Raw genomic sequence first — 18,743 nt, forward strand, 5'->3', positions numbered from 1 at the left:
TACAAAATACTTAAAGGGATAGACAGGGTAGATGCAGGTAAGATGTTTCCCCTGGTTGGGGAGTCTAGAACCAGGGGACACCATTTCAAAATAAGGGGGAAGCCACTTAGGACAGAGCTGAGGAGAAATGTCTTTACTCAGAGGGTTGTGAATCTTTGGAATTCTCTACCCCAGAGGGCTGTGGAAGCTCAGTCATTGAGTATGTTTAAAGCAGAGATTGACAGATTTCTAAATACCAACGATATAAAGGGATATGGGGATAGTGTGGGAAAAAGGCATTGAAGTGGATGATCAGCCATGATCATATTGAATGGCAGAGCAGGCCTGAGGGGCTGAATGGCCTACTCCAATATTCCTCTTACTGTTCAAGAGGGAGAAAGAAAACAGAACTACAAAACCAGTTAGTCTGACAGCAGTATAAAGGAAAATGCTAGAATCTATTATTAAGGATGTGTTAGGCCACTTAGAAAATCATATGGTTGGACAGAGTTAACAGATTTAATAAAGTGAAATCATGTTGGACAAATCAGATGAGTTTTTTGAGGATGTAACTAGCAGTATGGAGAAGGGGAAACCAGTGGATGTGCATTTTGACTTTCACAAAGCATTCAACAAGGTGCCATATAAGAGGTATTTACACAAAATTAGGTTTCATGGGATTAGGGGGACCTTGGTGTCCTTGTACTTGAATCACAGAAATCTAACATGCAGGTAGAGCAAACAATTAGTAAAGCAAATGGTATGTTATACTCTAATCCCTTTGAAATAAAGGCTAAGAGTAAAGTCTTACAACAATTGTATAGGGCATTAGTGAGCCTACACCTGGAGCATTATATAAATAGCGAGGAGGAAAGCCTTCGATTACAGGACGATATAGATGGCTGGTAAGATGGGCGGAGCAGTGGCAAATGGAATTTAATCCTGAGAAGTGTGAGGTGATGCATTTTGGGAGGACTAACAAGGCAAGTGAATATACAATGGATGGTAGGACCCTAGGAAGTACAGAGGGTCAGAGGGACCTTGGTGTACTTGTCCATAGATCACTGAAGGCAGCAGCACAGGTGATTAGGAAGGCATATGGGATACTTGCCTTTATTAGCCGAGGCATAGAATAGAAGAGTAGGGAGGTTATGATGGAGCTGTATAAAACGCTAGTTAGGCCACAGCTGGAGTACTGTGTACAGTTCTGGGCATCACACTATAGGAAGGATGTGATTGCACTGGACAGGGTGCAGAGGAGAGTCACCAGGATGTTACCTGGGCTGAAGCATTTCAGCTATGAAGAGACTGGAAAGGCTGGGGCTGTTTCCCTTAGAGCAGAGAAGGCTGAGGGGTGACCTGATTGAGGTATACAAAATTATGAGGGGCATTGATAGGTTAGATAGGAAGAGACTTTTCCCCTTAGCGGAGGGTTCAATAACCAAGGGGCATAGATTTAAGGGGAAGGAGGTTTAGAAGGGATGTGAGGAAAAATATTTATACCCAGAGGGTGGTTGGAATCTGGAACACACTGCCTGAAGGGGTGGTAGAGGCAGAAGCCCTCACAGCATTTAAGTAGTATTTAGATGAGCACTTGAAACGTCATAGCATACAAGGCTAGTGCTGGAAAATGGGATTAGAATAGTTCGGTGCTTGATGGCCAGCACAGACACGATGGGCCAAAGGGCCTGTTTCTGTGCTGTATAACTCTATGACTCTACTGTGTACAGTTTTGGTCTTGTTACCGAAGAAACAGCATACTTTCCCTATAGGGAGTGCAGCAAAGGTTCCTTGGGCTGATTGCTGCGATGAGGGGATTGACCCATGAGGAGAGATTGAGTTGACTAGGCCTATATTCCCTAAAGTTTAGAAGAACGAGAGGTGCTGTCATTGAAACATATAAAATTCTTAAGGAGCTTGACAGGGTAGATGCTGAGAAAATGTTTCCCCTGGTTGGGAAATCCAGAACACAGGGTCACAGTCTCAGAATATGGGGGTCAGCAATTTAGGACTGAGATGAGGAGAAATTTCTTCACTCAAAGGGTTGTGAATCTTTGGAATTCTCTACCCGAGAGCTGTGGATGCTCATAGAGTATACTTAAGGCAGAGGCCAGTAGATCTTTAGCTATTAAGGGATATGGGGATAGTGTGGGACGGTAGAGTTGAGGTAGATGATCAGTCATGATCTTAGTGAATGGCAGAGGCTCGAGGGGCTGAACAGTCTAAGCCTATTACTTATGCTCTCAAAACAGAAAGTGCTGGACACAGTTAGCAGGTTAAGCAGCGAGGGAGTAGTGGGGGAGGGCTATTTGGCTCAGTGTTCATCAGACTAGGAAAGGAGGTTAAAATGAAACCCAAACAAGTGACATGCTTCAAATAGCAACTGTTGTTGGAAACACATTGGACATGATTAAACTGGACTGTGATGGCTCTCGTGGTAAAATAGCTGGTCAATATCAAGCTCACGCATGGCTGAGGGACAAGGGGTCTAACAGGGTCACAGCTGCCAGGACGGGTGACTAAGCAGAGGAGGGACAGTAAACCAAATGGATAATAACCAGTGTGCATAATTACAGTTTAAAACAGTGGAAACAATCAATATTTATTGAGGAAAATAAAAGCATACACTAATGATTCACAATTCTCATGCTTCACTATTGTAAGATAAGCAACAAATGAATTTTGGAAAAGAAGCCCTTCAACTCAGAAGATTATTAAATCCATAAACTATCAGCGTCCTGGGAACTAATCTTACAAAATACCCTTTGCAAAATTAAAATTATTTCACGAACCATTAAATCTAAAGCTGTCCTTCTGCTAACACATTTCTTTTTTTAAAAAAAGGGGAGCCAGGTCTGGATGGGAGCCCCAACTTATCCTTCTCATTTCAAGGGATAGATGGGGGCTCTAATACAGACTTATGTATCATTGTACAAAACTCTCTCACCAGAGATTATAACAGGTCCATTTGTTGTACTGTACATCAGAGTGAGTGTGTGTGTGTGAGCGTGCATGTGACACAGCACAAGCACAGCAGTGTCATATAAAACCATGTTCCCTCACCACTCCCACAAAGTGCATCTTCATTATTATTTCCCAAACTGATCAAGGGAACTTCTCGAAGATTTGCTGTAAGTAAAAACTTTGGTGCAAAGGCGAGAGCAGTTAGCCGTCTCAGCAGCATCCAAAAGAAGCTAGACGAGTATTCTCCGGTCACTGGAACTGTTCCTTGGCACATTGTGCAATTGTAAACAGATCAAGTCTGAATCCTGGTGACCAAGTAGTAGAAGATGAAGAAAAGAAGGACCAGCCCCACAGATATATAGCAGAGCAGCTTCTTATTGTCTCTGCCCGATTTCACCATTGTGGAAAATCTCTTCACGCTTCCCGTCAAAAGTCCGGTAACGCTCAAAAAATCAGAATCCTGACATAGAATCAAAAAAAAAATCTTAAGGTTAAAAAAAAATTATCACACCTAATTCATTCGAACCAAATCTAGATTGGAACATTGCTCCCAATTTCCAAATCCCAATTCACAATTTCTTGGCTATGATGGATTGAGAAACGTTACTTAAAGGGATGACGGTGGATAGGCAATGGCAAACAAAGAGCACATGGATGAACTGCAACAATTGTTTATTCCTGTCTGGCGCAAAAGTAAAACGGGAAAGGTAGCCAAACCATGGTTTACAAGGGAAATTAGAGATAGCATTAGATCCAAGGAAGAGGCATATAAATTTGCCAGAAAAAAACAACAGACCTGAGGATTGGGAGCAGTTTAGAATTCAGCAAAGGAGGACCAAGGGATTGATTAAGAAGGGGAAAATAGAGCACGAGAGCAAGCTTGTGGGGAACATAAAAACTGACTGTAAAAGTTTCTATAGGTATGTGAAGAGAAAAAGATTGGTGAAGACAAATGTAGGTCCCTTTCATTCAGAAACAGGGGAATTTATTATGGGGAACAAGGAAATGGCTGACCAACTAAATGCATATTGTGGTTCTGTCTTCACAAAGGAGAAAAGAAATAACATACGAGAAAAGAAATAACATACCAGAAATGTTGGGAAACACAGGGTTTAGTGAGAGAGAGGAACTGAAGGAAATCCGTATTAGTAGAGAAATGGTGTTGGGGAAATTGATGGGATTGAAGGCTGATAAATCCCCAGGGCCTGATGGTATGCATCCCAGAGTACTTAAGGAAGTGGCCCTAAATATAGTGGATGCATTGGTGGTCATCTTCCAAGATTCTATAGACTCTGGAACAGTTCCTACAGATTGGAGGGTAGCTAATGTAACCCCACTATTTAAAAAGGGAGGTAGAGAGAAAGCAGGGAATTATAGACCAGTCAGTCTGACGTCAGCAGTGGGGAAAATGCTAAAGTCCATTATCAAAGATTTTATAGCAGAGCACTTGGAGAACAGTGGTAGAATCGGACAGAGTCAGCATGGATTTACGAAAGGGAAATCATGCTCGACAAATCTACTAGAATTCTTCGAGGATGTAACTAGTAGAGTTGATGAGGGGGAGCCAGTGGATGTGGTTTATTTGGACTTTCAGAAGGCTTTCGACAAAGTCCCACATAAGAGATTAGCGTGTAAAATTAAAGCGCATGGGATTGGGGGGTAGTGTATTGTGATGGACAGAAAATTGGTTGGCAGACAGGAAACAAACAGGAGGAATATACGGGTCTTTTTCCGAATGGCAGGCAGTGACTAGTGAGGTGCTGCAGGGATCAGTGCTAGGACCCCAGCTATTCACAATATACATGAATGATTTAGATGAGGGAACTAAATGTAATATCTCCAAATTTGCAGACACAAAACTGGGTGGGAGGGTGAGTTGTGAGGAGGATGTAGAGGCGCTTCAGGGTGATTTGGACAAGTTGAGTGGGCAAATGCATGGCAGATGCAGTATGATATGGATAAATGTGAGGCTACTCACTTTGGTAGCAAAAACAGGAAGGCAGATTATCTGAACGGCTATAAACTGAGAGAGGGTAATATGCAACGAGACCTGGGTGTTCTCGTACACCAGTCACTGAAGGTAAGCATGCAGGTGCAACAGGTAAAAAAGGCAAATGGTATGTTGGCCTTCATAGCGAGAGGATTCGAGTTCAGGAGCAGAGATGTCTTTCTGCAATTATACAGGGCCTTGGTGAGGCCACACCTGGAATATTGTGGGCAGTTTTGGTCTCCTTATCTGAGGAAGGATGTTCTTGCTATAGAGGGAGTAAAGGTTTACCAGACTCATTCCTGGGATGGCAGGTCTGACATATGAGGAGAGATTGAGTCGGTTAGGATTATATTCACTGGAGTTCAGAAGAGTGAGGGGGGATCTCATAGAAACCTATAAAATTCTAACAGGACTTGACAGGGTAGATGCAGGAAGGTTGTTCCCGATGATCAGCCATGATCATAATGAATGGCAGAGCAGGCTCCAAGGGCCGAAGGCCTACTCCTGCTCCTATTTTCTATGTTTCTATTGCTCCCATGTCTGAAGCTTTACTGCACTCACGCCTGGGTAAGATTTTTTTTGTTCATAGGACGTGGACATTGCTGGCTAGGCCCATCGGTAATTGCCCTCGAGAAACTGGTGGTGAGGTACAATCGACAGGCTTTCAAAACCAGAGCTATCACCTCTCATGAATGCTTTTATCCTGTCTCCAGGGCTGGTGCTGCTCTGCAAGATGGCCTCCATTTTGATTTCTGAATTTAGCATTCTATCAAATTATATCGAAATAATGTGGGGATTTCCCTTTTCGAGATAATCAATGAAGCCTTATACTCACCATGCCATCCAGATACCTATTCTGGTCGTCTGCCTCCTGATCAATCTCCAGAGCAATCTGCTTGAACAGACAATTGATTAAAATGACAAAGTGACTCCTGACAATGCAGCCCAGCGCCGATGTCATCAAAGCGTTCCCAGCTTCACACATGCGCAGAGCGGACCCTTGCTGTTGGTATGGTGCTGTGCATGTGCAGCCTATATCAGCACCCTGCGTACCAGGACTAATTCAGGCATGCGCGCAAAAACGTCATCGTGCACTGCAACATCTGCTCGCTCACCGCCTTGCCAGTTCTCCCCCCCTCGGCCGCTCGCTCCCCGCCTTGCCACTTCTCCCCCCCTCGGCCGCTCGCTCCCCGCCTTGCCACTTCTCCCCCCCTCGCTCCCCGCCTTGCCACTTCTCCCCCTCCCTCGGCCGCTCGCTCAACGTTTTACCCCCCCCCCCCCCCCCGACCCCCACCCCACGCCTACCTGTGGGCCATTTGCTCCTGGCCTCACCACTTCCTCCCCCTGCTCTGCCTCTGCTCCCCCGCTCCCTCCCGGAATCTTGGTATTTCTTCCCTGCCCGGGGGAGGCAGGGCAGAGAGAGAGAGGGGGATAAGATAGGTAGGTGAGGGGAGGGAGACTGCGAGCGGAACTGAGCGAGGAGCAGAAGCAGGAGGGAGCGGGGAGAAGAGGCAGAGCAAAGGGAACGAAGCGGCGAGGCCGGGAGCGAGTGGTGCACAGGTTGTGGAGGTTGGCGGAGGGGAGGGGGTGGGGGGGCAGTGAAGTGGGAAGCGAGTGGCTGGGGGGTGGGGGGAGAAGCGGCGATGTGTGGAGCAAGCGGCAAGCGCGGGAGGCAGCAGCAAAGAGAAGCATGATGGCAGGAGGGAGTGGGGTACTGTTGGGAGCGGGATGGAGGAGGCCATTGCAGCCACTGTGGGGATTTGGGTTTCATTTGTTTTTGTGATAAATTGAGCAGCGCCATCTTTATTACTGGCAGCTGCCGGAGACGTCACAGACAGTGACGTTTCAGTGGATGAGGCTGCATTTGTACATGTGGTTGCGCTGTCAGCAAATGCAGCCTTAAAATTAACAAGGTACAAACAAAACAACGAATATGGGCAGAGGCCACTGGGGATGATAAAGTCCAAGTTAGACATCCACAATTACTACAAATTATAACACACAACAGATGACTAGCAGTTGCGCTCTCTCTTCACAGTCAGAAGGTCCTGGGTTCAAGCCCCATGGCAAGACAAAAGCACAAAACCTAGGCCGGCACGCCATTGCAATACTGAGGGAACGCTGCACTGGCAGAGGACCAGTACTGAAGGTGATAGTGACTACACTTCCAAAGTACTTCTTTGGCTGTATTTTGTTTTGAACTTCCTAAGATTGTGCAAGGTGCTTTAGAAATGCAAGAGTTTATTTTCACCGTCTGTCGGATTATGTGCAAAACAGCTGACACGTTTACCTAATCAAAGTCACAAATACCATTCTGTGACTGTGATGCATTATCCTTCCAGATCCCCTCTGCAGCTTTCAACAAGTTTGATCACCATTTCCAACACTTCTCCTGTTGCCCAGCTACTCGGGACTTCCCTCTTACGCATTCCATCAAAGCCACAGCATCTGGAGCAATTGCTTCTCTTCCCACCATTCAGTTACCTCAGGAGTCCCCCAAAGATCCATCACTGCCCTCACTTACAAGTTTCCCCTTAGTGACATCATCCTTAGACATGGCTCAGCTTCCACATGAACAGTATCTTGATCTATCCAGTGCCTCAGTGCTGTCTCCCAAATTCTTCCAACTAAATCCTGGGAAGAGCAAAACTCTCTTCAGCCCTCATCAATCTCTACCCTGCTGACTGATTCCAGGCCACTGTCTCAGGCTAAACTATTCATCCCCAAGTTGGGTTTCTGGGTTGGTATCCCTTCGTCTACAAAAGATGGACACGCAGCAAACAATCCATTTAGGCAGGGTGCCTTCTGTTGGTCTTCTCTTGCTGCACCTTTGCGGATGGCTGTGAAGGCCAATCCTTGACAGGCAGGTTCTGCCAAAAGTGAGGCTGCCAAGTGATGCTGGGAGTTGTTGTTTTTGGTATTGGTGCCTGTTGCCAAGCTGCTGTAACAACTGGTCATCGCTGTAGTGTGCACCAGTCCACAGGATGTGTCGCCATTTCCCTCTTTCACCAGCTAGTGACTCCCAAGTGCAATAGTCGACATTTAGGGCCTTCATGTCTCACTTGCAAGCATCCTTGGAGCGGTGCTTTGGGCACCCCATGGGTTGTGCGGCCTCAGCTACCTCACCACACAGAAGGTCCTTGGGTATGCAATCGTCTTCCATCCTGTGGATGTGTCCAATCCACCGAAGCTGCCTCTGTTTGATTAAACACTTGGGAGCTCTGCCTTTGAGAGGACTGCCTAATTGGTGATTCTTTTTTCAATATTTGTCCATGGGACATGGGCATCGCTGGCTAAGCCAGCATTTATTACCCATCACTAATTGCCCTTGAGAAGGTGGTGGTGAGCTGCCTTCTTGAACCGCTGCAGTCCATGTGAGGTAGGTACAGCCACAGTGCTGTTAGAAAGGGAGTTCCAGGATTTTGACACAGCGATAGTGAAGGAACGGCAATATAGTTCCAAGTCAGGATGGCGTGTGGCTTGGAGGGGAACTTGCAGGTGGTGGTACATCTGCTGCCCTTGTCCTTCTAGGTGATAGAGGTCACGGGTTTGGAAGATGCTGTCGAAGGAGCCTTGGTGAGTTGCTGCAGTGCATCTAGTAGATGGTACACACTGCTGCCACTGTGCATTGGTGAGGATGGGAGTGAACGTTTAAGGTGGTGGATGGGGTGCCAATCAAACGGGCTGCTTTGTCCTGGATGGTGTCAAACTTTCTGAGTGTTGTTGGAGCTGCACCCATCCAGGAATTGGAGAGTATTCCATCACACTCCTGATTTGTGCCTTGTAGATGATGGACAGGCTTTGGGGAGACAGGTGGTGAGTTACTCTTCGTAGAATTCCCAACCTCTGACCTGCTTTTGTAGACACAGTATTCATGTGGCTGGTCCAGTTCAGTTTCTGGTCAATAGTAACCCCCAGGATGTTGATAGTGGGGGATTCAGTGATGCTAATGCCATTGAATGTCAAAGGGAGATGATTAGATTCTCTCTTGTTAGAAATAGTCATTGCCTGGCACTTGTGTGGCGTGAATGTTACTTGCCACTTATCAGCCCAAGCTGAACGCTGTCCAGGTCTTGTTGCCTATGGACACAGACTGCTTCAGTTCTGAGGAGCTGCGAAGGGTAATGAACATTGTGCAATCTTCAGCGAACATCCCCACTTCTGACCTTATGATGGAGGGAAGATTGTTGATGAAGCAGCTGAAGATGGTTGCGCCTCAGACACTACCCTGAAGAACTCCTGCAGTGATGTCTGGGACTGAGATGATTGACCTCAAACAACTACAACCATCTTCCTTTGTGCTAGGTATGGCTCCAACTAGTGGGGACTTTTCCCCGATTCCCATTGACTCCAGTTTTGTTAGGGCTCCTTGACATCATACTCAGTCAAATACTGCCTTGATGTCAAGGGCAGTCACTCACACCTCACCTCTGGAGTTCAGCTCTTTTGTCCAGTTTGGACGAAAGCTGGAATGAGGTCAGGAGCTGAGTGGTCCTGGCGGAACTCAAACTGACTGCCAGTGAGCAGGTTATTGCTGAGCAAGTGTCACTTGATAGCACTGTCGACGACCCCTTCCATGACTTTGCTGATGATTGGGAGTAGACTGATGGGGTGGTAATTCACCGGGTTGGATTTGCCCTGCTTTTTGTGGACAAGACATACCTCAATAATTTTCCACATTGCTGGGCAGATGCCAGTGTTGTAGCTGTACTAGAACAGCTTGGCTAGGGGTGCGGCAAGTTCTAGAGCACAGGTCTTCAGTACTATTGCCGGAATGCTGTCAGGACCCATAGCCTTTGCAGTATCCAGTGCCTTCAGCTGTTTCTTGATATCACGTGGAGTGAATCGGATTGGCTGAAGACTGGCATTTGTCCTGCCAGGGTATACCCATAATGCACTGCAGACAGCAAAGATGGAAATTATTCAGCTTCTTTTCCTGGTAACTGTAAGTCACCCATGTTTCACAGCCATACAGCAAGGTGCAGAAATACAGGCCTTGTAAACCATCAGCTTGGTCGTTAGGGCCAGCTTGGTGTTATTCCATGCACATTTCACAAGTCGGCCAAAGGTGGTAGCTGTTTTCCCTACATATGCATCAAGGGACAGATTGTCTATCACCGTGGACCCAAGGTAGCAGAATCTGCTAACCACTTCCAGTGGAACTTAGAGCTTGGATTAGTACTTGGAACTATGATGTTGCTGCTATTACAGAGACTTGGTTGAGGGAAGGACAGGATTGGCAGCTAAATGTTCCAGGATTTAGAAGCTTCAGGCAGGATAGAGGGGGATGTAAAAGGGGTGGGGGAGTTGCATTACTTGTTAAGGAGAATATCACAGCTATACTGCGGGAGGACACCTCGGAGGGGTCATGCAGCGAGGCAATATGGGTGGAGCTCAGGAATAGGAAGAGTGCAGTCACGATGTTGGGGGTTTTCTACAGGCCTCCCAACAGCCAGTGGGAGGTAGAGGAACAGATATGTAGACAGATTTTGGAAAGATGTAAAGGTAACAGGGTTGTAGTGGTGGGTGATTTTAACTTCCCCTATATTTATTTATTTAGAGATACAGCACTGAAACAGGCCCTTCGGCCCACCGAGTCTGCCGACCATCAACCACCCATTTACACTAATCCTACACTAATCCCATATTCCGACCACATCCCCACCTTCCCTAAATTCCCCTACCACCTACCTATACTAGGGGCAATTTATAATGGCCAATTTACCTATCAACCTACAAGTCTTTGGCTGTGGGAGGAAACCGGAGCACCCGGCGAAAACCTACGCGGTCACAGGGAGAACTTGCAAACTCCACACAGGCAGTACCCAGAATTGAACCCGGGTCGCTGGAGCTGTGAGGCTGCGGTGCAAACCACTGCACCACTGTGACTGGGACTCACTTAGTGCTAGGGGCTTGGATGGGGCAGAATTTGTAAGGAGCATCCAGGAGGGCTTCTTGAAACAATATGTCGATAGTCCAACTAGGGATGGAGCCATACTGGACCTGGTATTGGGGAATGAGCCCAGCCAGGTGGTCGAAGTTTCAGTAGGGGAGCATTTCGGGAACAGTAAGTTTTAAGGTACTTGTGGATAAGGAAAAGAGTAGTCCTCGGGTGAAGGTGCTAAATTGGGAGAAGGCTAATTGTAACAATATTAGGCAGGAACTGAAGAATTTAGATTGGGGGCGGCTGTCTGAGGGTAAATCAACATCTGACATGTGGGAGTCTTTCAAATGTCAGTTGATTAGAATCCAGGACCGGCATGTTCCTGTGAGTAATGAGGATAAGTTTGGCAAGTTTCGGGAACCTTGGATAACGCGGGATATTGTGAGCCCAGTCAAAAAGAAAAAGGAAGCATTCGTAAGGGCTGGGAGGCTAGGAACAGACGAATCCCTTGAGGAATATAAAGACAGTAGGAAGGAACTTAAGCAAGGAGTCAGGAGGGCTAAAAGGGGTCATGAAAAGTCATTGGCAAACAGGATTAAGGATAATCCCAAGGCTTTTTATATGTATATAAAGAGCAAGAGGGTAACCAGGGAAAGGGTTGGCCCACTCAGGGACAGAGAAGGGAATCTATGTGTGGAGCCAGAGGAAATGGGCGAGGTATTAAATGAGTACTTTGCATCAGAATTCACCAAAGAGAAGGACTTGGTGGATGATGAGCCTAGGGAAGGGAGTGCAGATAGTCTCAGTCATCTCATTATCAAAAAGGAAGTGTTGGGTGTCTTGCAAAGCATTAAGGTAGATAAGTCCCCAGGGCCTGATGGGATCTACCCCAGAATACTAAGGGAGGCAAGGGAAGAAATTGCTGGGGCCTTGACAGAAATCTTTGCATCCTCATTGGCTACAGGTGAGGTCCCAGAGGACTGGAGAATAGCCAATGTTGTTCCTTTGTTTAAGGAGGGTAGCAAGGATAATCCAGGAAATTATAGGCCGGTGAGCCTTACGTCAGTGGTAGGGAAATTATTAGAGAGGATTCTTCGGGACAGGATTTACTCCCATTTGGAAACAAACGAACTTATTAGCGAGAGGCAGCATGGTTTTGTGAAGAGGAGGTCGTGTCTCAGTAATTTGATTGAGTTTTTTGAGGAAGTGACAAAGATGATTGATGAAGAAAGGGCAGTGGATGTTATCTATATAGACTTCAGTAAAGCCTTTGACAAGGTCCCTCATGGCAGACTGGCACAAAAGGTTAAGTCACACGGGATCAGAGGTGAGCTGGCAAGATGGATACAGAACTGGCTCAGTCATAGAAGACAGAGGGTAGCAGTGGAAGGGTGCTTTTCTGAATGGAAGGATGTGACTAGTGGTGTTCCGCAGGGATCAGTGCTGGGACCTTTGCTGTTTGTAGTATATATAAATGATTTGGAGGAAAATGTAGCTGGGCTGATTGGTAAGTTTGCGGACGACACAAAGGTTGGTGGAGTTGCGGATAGTGATGAGGATTGTCAGAGGATACAGCAGGATATAGATCGGTTGGAGACTTGGGCGGAGAAATGGCAGATGGAGTTTAATCCGGACAAATGTGAGGTAATGCATTTTGGAAGGTCTAATGCGGGTGGGAAGTATACAGTAAATGGCAGAGCCCTTAGGAGTATTGATAGGCAGAGATATCTGGGCATACAGGTCCACAGGTCACTGAAAGTGGCAATGCAGGTGAATAAGGTAGTCAAGAAGGCATACGGCATGCTTGCCTTCATCGGTCGGGGCATAGAGTATAAAAATTGGCAAGTCATGTTGCAGCTGTACAGAACTTTAGTTAGGCCACACTTAGAATATTGCGTGCAATTCTGGTTGCCACACTACCCAGAAGGACGTGGAGGCTTTGGAGAGGGTACAGAAGAGGTCTACCAGGATGTTGCCTGGTCTGGAGGGCATTAGCTATGAGGAGAGGTTGGATAAACTCAGATTATTTTCACTGGAATGACGGAGGTGGAGGGGCGACATGATAGAGGTTTACAAAGTTATGAGCAGCATGGACAGAGTGGATAGTCAGAAGCTTTTTCCTGGGGTGGAAGAGTCAGTTACTAGGGGACATAGGTTTAAGGTGAAAGGGCAAAGTTTAGAGGGGATGTGCGAGGCAAGTTCTTTACACAGAGGGTGGTGAGTGCCTGGAACTTGCTGCCGGGGGAGGTGGTGGAAGCAGATACGATAGCGACGTTTAAGAGGCATCTTGACAAATCCATGAATAGGATGGGAATAGAGGGATACGGGCCCCGGAAGTGCAGAAGGTGTTAGTTTAGGCAGGTATCAAAATCGGCGCAGGCTTTGAGGGCCAAATGGCCTGTTCCTGTGCTGTACTGTTCTTTGTTCATGGTTTTCTTGACACTTCTAGTCAAAGAGAACAAGTTACAGGCACGGGAGAGACAATCCATGAGTCTCTTTCGCCGAGTTTCTGTGCGAGCGACTAGTGCAGCATCATTAGCAGAGAGGAGCTCTCTGATCAGGATGTGATGTGTTTTGCCTTCGCTTTCAGCCTTGATAGATTGGAGAGCTTGCCGTCTGACCTCGTGTGAAAATAGACTCCTTCCATAGCTGCTGGGAAGGCGAAGGTCAGCAGCAAGAGGAAGATGCCAAACAGAGTGGGGCTGGGACACAACCCTGTTTCACTCCATCCTTCACACCAAAACTGTCGCAAGTGGAGCCATTAAACTGTCCAGTGCAGTGAATGTTGTCATGGGACAGATGAGCCTCAGGAGCTTCGGTGCACAGCCAATTTTTTTGGCTGTTCATTCCCAAGCTGAGTTTCTAACTCACTCCCAACTCTTAACATTGCCTGTCAGTGAACACAAGAAATAAAAGCAGAATACGCCATATTGCCCCTGCAGCCGGCTCCGTCATTTAATAAGTTCATGGATGATCATCTACATCAATTCCACTTTCCCACCCTATCCCATATCCATGCCCTTAACGTAGCCCACCTGCCTTTCAACCCTTCCCTGTCTATCACCCCTAGGCTCGACCATTCCAATGCTGTCCTGGCCTGCTTTCCACTCCATATCCATCTTTGCAATCTCTGCTAGGCTTTACAACGTGTCCCTCCAATTCCCCGTTCCTCTGACTCTGGCCTCTTGTGCATCCCCCACTCTCTTCATCCCACCATTGGCAGCCTTGGCTTTAACCAACCAGGCCCCACTCCCCCTAAACCTCTCTATCTCCCTTTCCTTCATTAAGTCCCCCACACCAGGCTTTTGATCTTCCTATTCTAATCTCTCCACATTTGTCTCTGCATCCAGTTTCCTCACAGCTCTGTGAAGTGTCCAGTAACATTTTCCTGTGTTGAAGTGGCTATATAAATATAGGCTATTGTTGTTCTTCTAACACATTAAACTCTACCTGTGAACTCATTTTTCTTGCATTTGACTGGAACAGAAAGGCTGCATCTCAGAACCATTTTGGAATCATACCTTTAAATGATTCCCAAGAATCTCATTATTATTGTAATGAATACTCCAGGGAAAATATGAACAAAAATCTAAACTGTGTGGTCATGCAGCTTAAACTGTTCTAATTAAATATTAGTTTATAAAAAGATAGAAAATAGGAGCAGGAGTAAGTCAACAGCCCTTCGAGCCTGCTCCGCCATTCATCATGATCATGGCTGATCATCCAACTCAGTAACCTGTTCCCGCTTTCTCCCCATAACCTTTGATCCCTTTTGCCCCAAGAGTTAGATCTAACTCCTTCTTGAAAACATACAATGTTTTGGCCTCAACTGCTTTCTGTGGTGGTGAATTCCACAGGCTCACCACTCTCTGGGTGAAGAGATTTCTCCTCATCTCAGTCCTGAAGGGTTTACCCCGTATCCTTAGACCATGACCCCCGGTTCTGGACTCCCCCACCATCGGGAACATCCTTCCTGCATCGACCCTGTCAAGTCCTGTTAGAATTTCATAGGTTTCTATAAGATAGGGCTAGGGCTAGGGCTTTTCTCATTGGAGCGAAGAAGGATGAGAGGTGACTTGATAGAGGGGTACAAGATGATGAGAGGCATAGATAGAGTGGATAGTCAGAGACTTTTTCCCAGGGTGGAAAGGGTTATCACCAGGGGGCATAATTTTAAGGTGATTGGAGGAAGGTTTCGGGGAGATGTCAGAGGTAGGTTCTTTACACAGAGAGTGGTGGGTGCGTGGAATGCACTGCCAGCGGTGGTAGTAGAAGCAGATACATTAGGGGCATTTAAGCGACTCTTGGATAGGTATATGGATGATAGTAGAATGAAGGGTGGGTAGTTAGTTTGATCTTAGAGTAGGTTAAAGGTTCGGCACAACATCGTGGGCCGAAGGGCCTGTACTGTGCTGTACTGTTCTTTGTTCTTTGTTCTATGTTCTTCTGAACACCAGCGAATATAATCTTAACCGACTCAATCTCTCCTCATACGTCAGTCCCGCCATCCCAGGAATCAGTCTGGTAAACCTTCGCTGCACTCACTCTATAGCAAGAACATCCTTCCTCAGACAAGGAGACCAAAACTTATTATCTTACTAGTTATACTCTGAACCCATCATTTGCTGATCAAACACAAACTGAATAAATAATGGTTATCACAGGTTTTAGAAGAGTTGGCTAGTCTGCAGTGACATCATATCCCCAGGTACCCATTAGTTTTCTCAACTGAAACAAATCCTTTCAGGATTACTGTGCTGCAGCATTTTCAAAACACGTTTGGGTTATTCCAGAGGGAACTCTACCAAACACAAGTCTGCTTTGTTCCATTAATTAGCATCACAATTCCATACCAAGATCACCTGATTGATAATGGTTAACAGGACCTGGAGGACAAAAAAGTCCAGCATTTTAAGGTCACTGATTATTTTGAGATGAGGCCTTAAAAATGTCAGAAATTAAAACATGACAAACCGATTTGAGCCGGGACACTTTGCTGGACAAGTTATCCGCCATTCGTTTGTTTTCTGCATCAAGCATTTGGTCCACTGCACTGGAACCGAGGCCTGTAGGGGGAGGGAAACAAAGAAATGGCCAGCTTGTGAATACAGATTGCCAACTGATCAATCAGATGGATGTGACAACATAACACCCAGAGAAACATTTAGAATGGAAAAAATCCAATACACTTCCAAATGCCAACTAAATGCATCTCCAATAATGGGTTCAAAGAGCTTGCTCACAACAGAGTTTAGCTAACTGGTCTCTAGTCAGTCAGGTAAATATCTTCTCTTTTCTTGGACTTGGGTGTTATATCAGCACCCACCCATCCCACTACATAATTTGCATATCTTTGGAGGATTGAAAAACTCTGGTCAGATCCTCTATTACCTCCTCTCTGCCTTCCTTAAATACCGCTTAGTTGTGCTCTCACCTCAGTCAAAGATCATTGATTAAAGCCCCACTCCAGTACTTGAGTTCAATCTAGGTTGGTGCTTTCTTTTTATTCATTCATGGGATGTGGGCATCGCTGGCCAGGCCAGCATTTATTGCCCATCCCTAATTGCCCTGGAGAAGGTGGTGGTGAACTGCCTTCTTGAACTGCTGCAGTCCATGTGGGGTAGGTATACGCACAGTGCTGTTAGGGAGGGAGTTCCTGGATTTTGACCCAGTGACAGTGAAGGAACGGCGATATAGTTCCAAGTCAGGATGGTGTGTGACTTGCAGGGGAGCTTGCAGGTGGTGGTGTTTCCATGCATCTGCTGCCCTTGTCCTTCTAGGTGGTAGAGGTCACGGGTTTGTAAGGTGCTGTCTAAGGAGCCTTGGTGAGTTGCTGCAGTGCATCTTGTAGATGGTACACACTGCTGCCTTCAGCATAGTACTGAACAAGTGCTGCATTGTTGAGGTGTCATCTTCTGGAAGAGACGTTAAATTGAAGCCCTGCTTGTCTGGATCAGGTGGAAATAAAAGATCTTATTGCAATATTCCACAACGAGAAGGAAGCACTCCTAGAGTCCCACCTAACACTGCTCCCTCAAGAGTCCCAACTCAAACTGCTCCCTCAACCATTGCTTAATCAGTCATTTATCTCACTTCTTTTTATGGGACCTTGCTGTGCATACATTGGCTGCCACATTTGCCGACAGTGACCACATTCCAAAGTAATTTATTAGCTGTAAGCGCTTTGGGATGTCCTGACGATATTGAAAGTGCTATATAAATGCATGTCCCTTCTTCTCTTAATAGAGTATGGTGCATGCCATTCGGATTTGGTGATTATTTATTCTTTCATTGGAGGTGGGTGTCACTGGCAAGGGCAGCATTTGTTGCCCATCCCTAAAAGCCCTTGACAACTGAGTGGCTTGCTAGGCCATTTCAGAGGGCAGTTAAGAGTCACCCACATTTGTTGTGGGTCTGGAGTTACATGTAGGCCAGACCAAGCAAGGACAGCAGATTTCCTTCCCGAAAGGACATTAGTGAACTAGATGGGTTTTTACAACAATCGATGATAGTTTCAATGCACCATTATTGAGACTAGCTTTCAATTCAAGATTAATTAATTGAATTTAAATTCCAACAGCTGCTGTGGTGGGATTTGAACCCATGTCCCCAGAGCAATAGCCTGGGCCTCTGGATTATTTGTCCAGTGACAATACCACTGCACCGCCATCTCTTCCACCCACCCCACCCCCGCCAACAGTTACCTAGAGTTTAAAAAGGAGTCACATAGGAATAGGAGTATGCCATTCAGTCCCTTGCCTCATATCTGGGTCTGTTATAGATTAATTGATTGCTGTGATTAGTCAACAACTCCACTATTATTGATTAATTTGAGCAACAGGTAAAGCTAGCTCTTTCACGCTGCTAATATGCAGTAGCAACACGTGTGGTGTTTGCAACTAGCAGGATGCTGCCTTCAAGCCAAAAAGACGTCCTGCCAATCACACAAATGAGTAATACGATATATGAATTTCAGTGCCAGTGTGATGCTAGGTATATAGGCCATACGTCCCACAGACTGTATCAAACAACATGTCCCTTCTGCTGTTCGCAACGGGCAAGGTACAGGCCGTACCCAACTAGCCCGTGTGTGCAAAACTCAAAACAGTGTCCAACATTAGATGTGATTCCACGATTGGACAACATTTGCTAAATAATCCTCAGTGTGCTAAGAATTACGCTGACAACCAGGGCTCGCAGTGTGGCACATTTGCACATACTGGAAGCTACATATATTAATACACAGGGCCCTGTTCTTTGCAGACAGGAAGAGTATGTACAAACACTAGAAAAGATACCGAGGAGATTACGAGGATGTTGCCAGGACTGGAAAAATGCAATGAGGAAAGATTGGATAGGCTAGGGTTGTTCTCCTTGGAACAGAGAAGGCTGAGGGGAGATCTGTTTGAAATGCACAAAATTTTGAGGGGCCTGGATAGAGTGGAGGTGAAGGGTCTATTCACCTCAGCAGAGGGGTCAGTGATGAGGGGGCATAGATTTAAGATGATTGGTAGAAAAATTAGAGGGGAGATGAGGAAAATCTTTTCCACCCACCCAGAGGGTAGTGATGGTCTGGAACTCACTGCCTGAAAGGGTAGTAGAGGCAGAGACCCTCAACTCATTTAAAAGGAGTCTGGATATGCACCTCAAGTGCCGTAACCTGCTGGACTACGGACCAAATGCTGGAAGGTGGGATTAGAATAGGTGGATCGTTTTTCAGCCGGTACAGACACGATGGGCCAAGTGGCTTCTTTCTGTGCCTTAAACTTTCTATGATTCTATGAAACAATGCGCCTGCTTCAGCTAAACAAAATAATTGACAGCCCTTCACTGGTTCATTCCTCGGGGCAATGCTTTGACCAATCAGAGTCATGCTACCTGGTTTAAATTTCAAACAAAGCTTGGCAGTGAACTGTCAGTCACTGT

General features: G+C 46.2%; 1 protein-coding gene across 2 annotated transcripts in view; it reads right to left on the bottom strand.

Annotated features, from left to right (window-relative positions):
- Nucleotides 1-2,555: 2,555 nt before the first annotated feature.
- bet1l (Bet1 golgi vesicular membrane trafficking protein-like) overlaps nucleotides 2,556-18,743 on the bottom strand; it is a 49,042-nt gene continuing 32,854 nt past the window's right edge. Inside the window, exons 2-4 of one of the 2 annotated variants that reach the window (XM_068046961.1) lie at nucleotides 15,792-15,883; nucleotides 5,769-5,825; nucleotides 2,556-3,403 (exon numbers count right to left, since the gene is read on the bottom strand). In XM_068046961.1, the coding sequence (XP_067903062.1) occupies nucleotides 3,236-3,403; nucleotides 5,769-5,825; nucleotides 15,792-15,883 (317 nt within the window). In that variant the 3' untranslated portion in view covers nucleotides 2,556-3,235. The remainder of the gene's footprint in view (nucleotides 3,404-5,768; nucleotides 5,826-15,791; nucleotides 15,884-18,743) is intronic. The other variant, XM_068046962.1, reaches the window with a different exon arrangement.

Source organism: Heterodontus francisci, chromosome 14 (assembly GCF_036365525.1).
Source record: "Heterodontus francisci isolate sHetFra1 chromosome 14, sHetFra1.hap1, whole genome shotgun sequence".
Classification (NCBI taxonomy): Eukaryota; Metazoa; Chordata; class Chondrichthyes; order Heterodontiformes; family Heterodontidae; genus Heterodontus; species Heterodontus francisci.